At 44.0% G+C, this 11,006-nt stretch overlaps 4 protein-coding genes across 4 annotated transcripts in view; 1 reads left to right on the top strand and 3 right to left on the bottom strand.

The window, feature by feature from the left end:
• SARC_08915 (hypothetical protein) overlaps positions 1 to 424 on the bottom strand; it is a 10,633-nt gene extending 10,209 nt beyond the window's left edge. Inside the window, exon 1 of the mRNA XM_014297094.1 lies at positions 156 to 424. Coding sequence (XP_014152569.1) covers positions 156 to 364 — 209 coding nt within the window. The 5' untranslated portion in view covers positions 365 to 424. The remainder of the gene's footprint in view (positions 1 to 155) is intronic.
• A 1,723-nt stretch (positions 425 to 2,147) lies between these two features.
• SARC_08914 (hypothetical protein) lies at positions 2,148 to 7,534 on the bottom strand. Its single transcript, XM_014297093.1, has 6 exons — positions 7,307 to 7,534; positions 6,821 to 6,985; positions 5,499 to 6,509; positions 4,388 to 4,988; positions 4,081 to 4,160; positions 2,148 to 3,685 (listed from the first exon to the last, which is right to left on the bottom strand). Exons 1-6 carry the CDS (start codon positions 7,490 to 7,492, stop codon positions 3,173 to 3,175), a joined length of 2,556 nt encoding a protein of 851 aa, XP_014152568.1. The 5' UTR covers positions 7,493 to 7,534; the 3' UTR covers positions 2,148 to 3,172.
• Positions 7,535 to 8,487: 953 nt separating this feature from the next.
• Positions 8,488 to 10,231, bottom strand: SARC_08913 (hypothetical protein; the record flags this gene model as incomplete). Its single annotated transcript, XM_014297092.1, has 2 exons — positions 10,174 to 10,231; positions 8,488 to 8,701 (listed from the first exon to the last, which is right to left on the bottom strand). The coding sequence occupies exons 1-2, from the start codon at positions 10,191 to 10,193 to the stop codon at positions 8,488 to 8,490; spliced, it is 234 nt and encodes a 77-aa protein (XP_014152567.1). The 5' UTR covers positions 10,194 to 10,231.
• Positions 10,232 to 10,644: 413 nt separating this feature from the next.
• The window catches only part of SARC_08912 (hypothetical protein), a 4,253-nt gene continuing 3,891 nt past the window's right edge, over positions 10,645 to 11,006 (top strand). Inside the window, exon 1 of the mRNA XM_014297091.1 lies at positions 10,645 to 10,831. Within this exon, the coding sequence (XP_014152566.1) occupies positions 10,700 to 10,831 (132 nt within the window). The 5' untranslated portion in view covers positions 10,645 to 10,699. The remainder of the gene's footprint in view (positions 10,832 to 11,006) is intronic.

Raw genomic sequence — 11,006 nt, 5'->3', positions numbered from 1 at the left:
TATGCGTATGTGTGTGTATGCGTGTGTTTGTGTATATTCATGTGCCTTTGTGTATGTGTGTATGTGTGTATGACTAGAATAGTCAGGTAAATGTATATGAATATTTATATACCTATACATACAAAGTATGCAATACAGCTGGACAAGCAACATACCTTCCATCAGTCCACATGCAAGCAGCTGAAGTAGTCACGACAGCAGTCCCGGCTGAGCCCGTGAAGCCGCTGATAAAAGCTCTGCGCTCAAACGCACTGGCAACATACTCGCTCTGATGTGCATCCTCTGATGGTACAATCAGCGCTGCTAATGTGTGCTTTTGCATAAGACTGCGGAGTGCCGTAAGCTTGGTGGTGGTAGCGGCCATAGTGAGTTGTGATTAAAATTTCGATGTATTCTTCGATCCGATAAGGCCCGTGTATCTGCTTAATATGATGAAGTGAGATTTTACTGTAGTTCGCAAGCCAGATGTATATGTTCGTAGCCTAATATAAAGTCAAACAAAGGCTATTGTACACAAATGTTTAAAAAAATTGTATTTATGACTCATCAGGATGTAAAAATATGTAAAGCAAAAGACCTAAGAAGAGCAAAGTGAATATTTATGTATCGTGATTCGTGAAGATCTATTTATTTATTTCAATACTATAAAATTATTTGATTCTGATCTATGGCAAAATTGTATCCTGGGTTGTAGGGTTTTACGATTCATCCATAGGTGTCAGTATTTAATAGGCGGCTATGCTATAGAGTGCTAACATTGCACGCATCAGTCTTGGCACTACTCAGACGATGCCATCACATCCCAGTACACCAAAATATGTATTTATGTGCACTGTAATGGCGTCACCTTGTACATACATCAAAATGTCCATAGCAATAATATGATCTCAGGAGGAAAGTCTCGGCTGACAGGCCGCACACTCAAACTAATGAGCCGAGCAAGCTGCATAGTACTCTTCTTCGTTGTATTTATAACCGACACCATGTCGCTGATCAAGAACAGGCGTATATACGACACACCTGATACGGAGGAGAGTCTCTTGTATCTTTCGGGGTCTCATGTGGCCAATTTAATGGGCCTAGGGATCGAGTTGTCCGCGTGGAAAGGTGCTTGGATTGAAGAGTGCCGAGCATTGCGGTGGCTGGTTCTGGTTCTGATTGTAGTACAGTATATAGCGAATCTGTGTCTTCTGGTGGGCCATGCACTAGTCTTCTCATTACCAGGCGATGATATACGGTGTCGAGATAACATCTATTGCTAGAATATCGCTGGGACTATGGTGATGCCCCACCTACGATCTTAAATATGCAAAATTCTGGGTGCTCGTATTGGGATGATATATGTTTCTCACATGTTTCAATAGCCAACAGGTATCACGTAGTATTACAAGCTACCAAAGTAAGGATTCTATCTATGTATTTCAGATTTTGGTCAGCATTAGACCCAGCCCGAAATAAAACTCGGGAAAATATATCTAGCTAGTTTAATTCATTTTTAAGAATGTAGTGCTTAACACTTGCGGTATAAACCAAAGGATGTGTACTTAAATACAACGCAGTTAAATCCGTAATCACGGCAGTCGTCCAACAGGACTATCAAGAGAGTGAGAAAAAAATCGAGCACTGCGAAGATGTACGTATATTGATCACACTATTGGTATAAAGAGAACCCCCAGAATAACTCCACTCGAACCTCTTGCCCGCAATCGGACATGGTTAATAGGAAATACTTTGGAGTTGCCTGATGTACGTTTATTGATTGTAAAACTATTGATAAGAGAACCCCCGGAATAAATCTACTCGAACATCTTGCCTGTAATGGTACATGGATAATAAAAATCACTTAGGAGTTGCCTGATGTACGTATATTGATCACACTATTGACATGAAGAGATTCCTCAGAATAAATCCACTTGAACCTCTTGCCCGTAATCGTACATGGATAATAGGAATTACTTAGGAGTTACATGATGTACGTATATTGATCAAACTATTCATATAAAGAGAACCCCGAGAATAAATCCACTCGAATCTCTTGTCCGTAATCGCACATGGATGGGGAATCCCTTAGTAGTTGCCTGGCGCAAAATACAGAACGACACAACTGATCGCGTGTTCGGTAAAGAATTATACACGCTGTGTGTGTAGTCTTGTCTTTATTTGGATGTCATCGAATGGCGTTAGTAGTTATGCTAAGTAACTACTGGTTTCACTGCTACCTGCACCGCAGATTTCTTCATGACTGTAAACTGCTCTGGACTGCTGCCGTGTATTTGGTGGACCAGGCTGTCAGCGTACCGAACGATGACTTAAGGTACACGTCCGCATATAGGCACGCCATGCGCTAGTTCTTCACATCCATGTGCGCCGGCAGGCTACGTCTACATCTACTGCATCATATACATACCATTCAACGTATTGTATACAAGCCCGAAGACGTGAATATCCATCGTCTCGTTGTGTATTCCAATACCTAATTAGCACTCGTGCAGCTGGCTTTGCAGCTCCACTCATTCAGATCGTCCGCAGGTAGTTGGAATGCCGTTGCTATTCTGGTGAGTACAGCATACCCGTAGACGACTGTACACAGGTTTCCCAGAGAGCCAGTTAATGTTCGCAACTAACTCGGATAGACAAGACAGTGTATCTATATAGCCTCCAATCGCGCCCGAGACAATCCAGTACCGTTGTCTCTGGTATCCGTCCCCTACAGGCTGTCATTCTACCCTTCGAGACGAGCTTGCATATTAGTTTACACAACAGGTAGACTGCCACACCTCACACCACTCCCTTTCTGATGCGGTATGGTGTGCTGTGCTGCGATGTATATGGAATGTGTGTGGTGTCGGTCTGTGGTGCATCGAGCTTTCATCCCGTGGGGAGATTCTACCAAGACTTCGCTTGGATGGCCTCTGGTACAAACGCCCACATTGGAAGATGAGACTAAACTCTTATCACTTCTCGGCCTGATAGGTGTCGAGCTCATACAACTCATTGGTGCGTTCCGATATACCACTGGGGGACACCTCGTTTGAAGTGTAAACTTATTATTATGTGTGCCATCCCAGCAGTAGCCTATCCAATGCCGTATTGCAAATGCGTATATATGTATATATACCATCTCAGTACTAAATGCATGCAGTTGTTTGATGTGTATACAGCATCCTCACACTCACATCTCCACCTTGGTGCGCTTGGCCTGTCGGCCCCCCTGCTCGCCATCGACGTAGTGCTTGAGCGTGTGCTCACGCATCTGCTCCACGCTCATCTCTTCATCGGCCCACTCCAACACCAAATGGCGTCCGTAGAAATGCGTTGTTTTCAGCGACTCGAACGCGTTCTTGGCCTCCGATTTGCTCACAAACTCCACAAACCCGAACCCCCTACTTGTGCCATCGAACTTCTTGGGCACGCGGACGCTCTTGAGCTTACCAAATGCTTGGAACAGTTCCCTTACTTCCTTCTTTGTAGCCTCAAACGGCATGTTTCTGATCATAAGCTTATTGGATTTGGCCTTACCCACCTCTACCTTGCGTACCTCTGTTGTGGCGCCAGAGCTTCCCTTCTCCCGAGCCCACTTGAGGTCGAGTGTGTGGCCGTCTAGCTTAACGTGCTGGAGTGTCTTCAGACAGTTGGCTGCCCCGTCTTTGGTGGTGAACTCGAGGAACCCGAAGCCCATGGATAACTGTGGGGGGTTTATGGGAGACACAAGTCAGTCAAAGGGATAGTATGCAATATACATGTAATCAGATGTGAAGTATGACACGTGCGTGTTTGTAGATGAGTGTGCCACCAAACGAACCAAATTGTAATGATGTCGCTTGAGGGTCTCTCCGGTACCACAAAGTCTTACACTGCGTGTGAGTAGTGAAGACACAGAACACGATGGTAAATGATCACCCGCTCAACTGCTGCCGCTTCTTAATTTCGCAGCAGCCACTCATCAATACACTCATCAATACTTGGCACGCTTCTCGTTCTTATGCCATCCCCTAACGACGTGATGTGGGTCTTATACATACGGATTAACCACTGAACATAACAGCAACTGAATACACCCATTCGATTCCAGGCGCATACCGATTTGCCGTTGACATTCTTCTTCGCCACTCGGGCGGAGCGCAGACTCCCTGCCTTTTCAAACAGGCTCTTCAAACTCTCTGTGGAAAACGAATATGCAAATGAAATTCAGTGAATTGTGTACATGTTCCAAAAGTAGGTGTGCGTGAGGCCCTTCCGATTCGGATTCGGGGTTTGAATTTAGCATTCGAGGTAGATACAATGGGTATTGTATTACACACCTGTAAAATAGGTGTGTGCCTATTCTAGTCCAAACCGAAAACTCTGTTAAAAAAATTTACCACACCACGTTCGACCCCATACATACCATCCGTAGTGTCGAAGTTGAGATTCTTAACAAAGATACTGCGGTCATTGGACGTCTCCACACTCTCACCCTCCCCGTCACTCTCATCCGCTTGCCCAGCGTGCGCACCCTTATCCCCATTCACCTCGTCTGCCGCGCTGATAAACGTGTCCTGTGGGGCCCATTCCAGGTACAACGGCACGCTCTTGAACTTGGTGTACGCCAGCCTCCTGAAAGCCTCTCTGGCTTCACTGGGTTCGGCAAACTCCACCAGCGCTATCGTACGGGTGGGCGGGAGAACAATACGTCCCAGTGTTCCGAAGGGGTCGAAGGCCAGCTTCAAGTCTTCCTCTGTGATATCGTACGGGATATTCTTCACGATAATCACCGTGTTGCTGCGTTTCTTGGTCCCCTCAAAGGCTTCCAGGCGTAGTCCTGCGGCCAACAGATAGGCCTTTGTCTCCTGAATGATGTGTGTCTCACCGAGTGCCATGCGCACAGCCATGCTATCGGCATCGCGTGACAGCAAGTCGCTCTTGTTGATCTTCATTTTGGCAGCCAGCGCGGCGGCTACGGTGTCTGAGCGCATGAAGAGCGTGTTCCACGTGTACTCTGCACCCGCCTATAGTGCAAACAAACAAGCCACAGTGAGAGTGAGAAGGTTAGCCATGTGTGCAGTGTGCGTACATGCGAGGATGTGCTAGTCCATGTGCACGATGGTCCGTGGAGGTGAGCGTAAAACGACTCCTGTGTGGGTATCGTAGATTGAATTGAAAATGGGTGTATTGAAAATAGGCCGAGGCACGAGGTAGGTGCAAATTCCTAAACCCTAATATCCCATGTGCTTTATCCACAGACGAGTTACCGAACATCTAACCATCTGCATTTGTGCTTGATTTTGATACTTTTCTCAAATCTTACAATATTATGGAAACAATTTTGGGGTTGTCGTGACAGAAAATTGGATCTTCTGAACACATCCAAGTTAAGGAAATATATAGTAAACACCCTACACAGCCACATTCATCCGAATATTACGCATCACACAATGACCTGTCGCATGAAACGAAAACGCTATACACACCTATACCTAACATAGCACACGTCAGCTGACAAATTTAATCCACTATACCTTGGATTTCCGATCCGCTTCGGATTTCTTCTTGTATGAACTACCCGCCTTGGACTCCTCCTCCTTCTTCTCCTCAGCTCTGGGCCTGGCCGGCAGTATATGCATCAGCCTACCCTGCCACACATGCTTGTCCATCACTTCCATGGCTCTCACCGCGTGCTCGGGCAATACAAACGTCACAAACGCCACCCCCTTAGGCTTCTTCGTGTCCTTATCCAGAGGCATGTGACACTCCGTCAACGGCCCAAACTTCTTGAACAGCTTCTCCAACTCTAATTCCGTGCATGCAAAGGGTAAGTTCCGCACAAAGATGCGCCCCGTATTCGCCACCAGCGCGTCTGTAGCCACTATACCGCCCGTGCCCACGGCTCCCATCCGTCTACTGGAGTGTATCTCGTTCAACCCAGCTTCCCAGTCCGCCGCAGCCTTCGCACTCGCATCTGGGTCTGCCTTTGTATCTGTACCACTAGAGCCCATGTTGCTGCTCTCCGCTCCCTTTCCTTGGAGTGCTTCAATCGCCTCCACTTCTGTTTGCTTGCCGTCATGTGCGCTACCGTACTGTGTTGATTCCTTACTACTCTTCTTACTCTTTTTGCTCTTCTTACCTACCTCCATTTCACCATCAGACACATCCCCCATGTCCATATCTTCCTCCTCCGCAATATCCTTTTTACTCATGAGACTCTTGAGATAGTCCGCATCCGTAGCGGCCGTTATCGCCGCCTTTTCACTTGCATCGTCATCACCTCCGTCGCTGTCACTGCCACTATCCTCTTTACCTTGCTCGTTCGTGCTGTCTTTGCCCTTCTTATCCAAGGGCATGTCTTCGTATTCACTATCACTCTCGGCCTCCTCTTCCTCTCGGGTTATCTTTTCCTTAGCTTCGCTCACATCGTCTCCAAAACTGATGTGTGTGCGACTATATACGACACCGTCAACAGCCGGTCTCTTGGCGTCCACCGTGTCTACGCGCACCCGTGCACCTCCTCCTATTTGTTTCTCAGTCACTTTCTGTAAGACGAACAATAGTGATGGGTTTTAGGGTTTGAAGGTCCAAGGTTTAGCTGCGCGACACGTATGGTTGTAATTTCGTATGGTCTGGGATGTGATATAGCGGGGAACAGAACAGCACGAAGTGGCATGAGAGTAGAACCTACACAGGTGAAGTGATCAATTGAGACGTAATCGTCAAAACGTATACGTCTTTACCACTACTGCATCCGAACCATGCGGTGCCATACAAACGGACCCATTAACGGCTACTATCACAAGCAAATCAGCATGTGCGACATCCATTTCTGATGTTGTTCTGAACTACATACCTGCATTTTCTTCTGAGCCTGGAGCAGTTCGCTATCATCGTTTGACCAAGTCTTAGCCGAACTTCGGGCTGTGGAGACGTGCATGAACTCGGCGAGCTTCTCGTCGTCCTGTGTACCGTAAATTTCAGCCAGCATTTTGGCGGCCTTTTTCCTTCCCTTGGCCATCTAAATTAAAGTTGAGATTGATCACAATGTTATCCGTATGGTATGTCAAATTTTGTTGGGAAGTACATACAGTGCGTATATATGAGGAAGTATATATATATATATATAAATATATATAATAGATATAAAATGAACACATATATATTTATGTGCATATTTTATAGGCATATATAGACATAGACAGATATATAGATGTACACATACACGCACACGCAAGAACACGCGCACGCATATATATATATAACGAGAAGAATATCCATGTGCGTAATGAAGCGAAGAAATATCGGTTCTAAACGAACAAGCAGTCCAAACTCTACATACCGCTTCCTTCCGAGCTTTGCGCATCTCTGACACCTTAGCCACCTCATCCCTTTCCTCCTGTAGCTTAGATTTGTACTCCTTTTTGTCTCGCTCCCTCTCGTCATACGCACTACTGCCCTTGGAGTACTTACTCCAGGGTCGTACCTCTGCTGTAGCATTGTGTGATCGGGCTAACTCTACGCTCATCTTGGCTGTATCTAAATAAGAGTTGTTGAAGTACTTCACGGCTTCACTCGCTTCCTTGGGTGTGCGGTATCCGACAAACGCAAAGCGTCGGAACACCTCTCTGTGCAAACCAAACCAAACGACTGATCAGGCCTTTGCGAGTATATATATCCCCCACAATAACTTATATAGCGGCGCGTATAAACCAATCTATGAGTGATGCATCGAGGTGTGGCCCATGGTTGGTACCTATGCCATACGCAGTGCATTCTCATTCGTTCAGTGGGTTTGTGGGAGTGAGCCCTAGACTCACTCGAGGCTACATCAGTGTGACTGTGGAGATGGTATGTGTGGTGTTTTTTTCGGAGGCAGCCATACATATCTATTGTATAGTAAATGCATGCCGGTATCGTAGGTGTATGCCTATGCCTGGCGCTAGTGCGCCTGTGTGTGTTCTGTGCTGCACTGGATTTCGTGCTCGAGACCACTGTGTGTATATGATATGACAACGGTGCCTGTCTTTGTGTTGGTGAATGCTACACTATTTTAGTGTATATGTCGCCGGGTTATCCCGTACGTTGTGCATTGGTGTGTATTCTCTAACTAGGTTTTTCAACATGCCCCATTTTCGCTGTCGTATTGCTCCCATGTATGTATTGTGATATTTGTGTGTTAGTATACATTATGGTGCATCGCTGTGTGCTCGTTTTGTACCGGTGTGATTTCGCTATGGTGTTTTGTTTTATCCGTGTGGCTTGTCGCTTGTGAAACTTCCTTCGTAAAGTACTTACGAATTTGTGGAGTCTCACTGTGTTGCCCTTGTTGTGTTGAGATGTATGATATGTACTGTATAGCAATATTATAAATATATATATATACATAAATATATATATACATATACATATAAATACATATATATATATATATATAAATATATATATATACATATATAGATTCTGGTGTCTTGGTGTACCCTTTGCAATACTTTAATACAAATTGTTGCGATAATGTAACTCTTATGCGTCTCGTGATGTAATAGAAAATCGTTCAATGTTTGGCTTTTCTAGATCACTTTGTTTAAATATGTGTGAACAGCACAACACCTGTACAATCCTCACATACCCTGTATACATAAGCTTGACGTCTGTCACTTCGCCTTTCTGGGTAAAGTGATCCCGAACCAGTTTGTCTGTGGCATATTTGGGGAGGTTTTTCACAATCAATCGCGACCTGTAGAAAGAACATTAATAACAATTAACTTTAATATGACAGCTCAGTACAACAAATTGAAATAACGAGGTGGATATACATGTGGAATCCCCAGAGTGTGACTTGTCGAGGAAGCGAGCGCTGAGAAAGCTTCACGCGAATGCACAATACGTATGTGGTAGAACAAACGTCGGTTTATACAACGATTAGCACTATCGCATGATCGTGAATCCGTACTATTGGCAAAGCCTTCATGTGTACGCCTACAAACAATTGATTCGTAGAATTAGTGTTTGGCACTATCGCGTGATCGTGAACGAACGCTGAGAAAGGTTCGCGCGAATGCACAGTAGGTATGTGGTAGAATAAACGTAGTTATATACAACGATTAGCACTATCGCATGATCGTGAATTCGTACTATTGGCAAAGCTTTCATGTGCACGCCTACAAACAATTGATTCGTAGAAGTAGTGTTTGCCAATAGAATGCCAAACAATCTAAACCAGATAAAAAAACAGGTGATACGATACGAGAATATAAAATACGCCAATTTTTGTCTACACCACTTAATCCATATAAAGAGTGCAACTGAGATCACTTTAATCATTGTTTTTCAAAACCAAATATTTCTCTCACACACACGTAATTGTATCATCATGCAATACTGGTATTTTAACTAGCTGTATATCTACCACATCTGCACTTGGGTGAGGACAGATACTATACGGCGCTTAGGTGTGTATAAAGGATTGTGATCAATTGCACAGAATTACCCGATACAAGTAGTTGACTAAGCAGAATGCACCACGGTGTCTAGTGTATACAAATGACCTCAACTAGCAGATAAGCATTTTAGTTCACAAGTACTTTAACAATACAGGCGCATTGTTCGAACACTACATATATGATTTTGATGAGAAATCCGCTATGGGCGTATATGCAGGTTGTAAGCTGGCAAGTACACGCCAAAACAAACACCCTGCACCCCAAGCAATATCAAGGGCCTTTTATATCAACAGCCACTTTTTACATATATAAACCGTGTCTTTACAAACGATGCATGTGACCTGTCCACTCAAATCTATTGACCGAAGCGTGCAATGGAATATCGAATACTAAAAATGTAAATATGTATTTAATTTCATAGTGTGAACACGGTCCGCGGTGATTTTCTGTACCTATCACAAATTTACTTGCATTACGTAAACATTATATATATATGTTAACCGAGAGGTGATTATCGTTACTTACCGAAACAGTGATCAAATGTCTGTTCACACATTCGTAAGTTTGGAGAAAAGGGAACTGCTTCCACGACATCCGAACTCATTTATATTCGCACAACAATGAATCGAATTCGTGCTCAATAAAACACTACATGTTGACACTCATTAAATAGATAAATACAATACACGGAATAACTTGAGACAGCACACATTGACTTTAAACACAGATAGCTAAAGGATGCAATGGCACGGCACGCATGACATACGTGGCAGGTGCTTCGGCCATATTTGCCAGGCTTTTAATTCGGAGTTGCGCTTGATGTCTTCTTAGATTTCACTACTGTCTTATTCTTGTGTGTAGGTCTAGCGCAGTTTAGATACACGATACGAATGATGCTTGGTACATATGCTTCTCTTAGCTCCATCGAAATACAAGCTTTTAATACTGAGACCGGTTATGCAAGACGATGTTAAGTAAAACTGATGACAACCGGCACGTGCACCCCTATAATATAATATTCTATAAATAGATTACTCAGTAGCTTTTTGCCAAAGCTCACGCGCCAAAAATAAAATGCATAGCAACCACCCTAATACTCTCTAGAGAGAGTCAGTCAATACATCGTAATGTAATCGTTAAATACACACTTGACATTTCATATCAGAATACAATAATTTTTATTAGATATATATGAATAAATAAATATGTATATAAAGACTCAAAATATCTTGATATACTCACTACTATTGCCATGTGCTATATCGTGATAATTGGCGAGTATATAGCGTGAGATGTCCGGTTGCGCCAGTATGCGGATGAGATGTGCTATCAAACTGTACCCCTGGGGACTGGTGCTATTTGCACTGGTGTTTACTCAGTTTGGCTTCTCGAGTTATGCGATCATACTGAAAGCTTTCGCACAGGTGAGTAGCGTACAAATAGAATTCATGATTAGAAGCGCGTATTTGTACATATATGTGTTTGATAGCGTGATATGCAAAAACCTCTCGCAAAAAAAAACAATACCCCACGCCGTTGACCATGAAGCAATTTCCGTTGCACATTGAATATATATATAAATTGTGTGTGTTTATTATT

This window comes from Sphaeroforma arctica (assembly GCF_001186125.1).
Source record: "Sphaeroforma arctica JP610 unplaced genomic scaffold supercont1.850, whole genome shotgun sequence".
In the NCBI taxonomy this organism is placed as follows: domain Eukaryota; class Ichthyosporea; order Ichthyophonida; genus Sphaeroforma; species Sphaeroforma arctica.
This window is presented reverse-complemented; position numbering and strand designations above follow the sequence as displayed.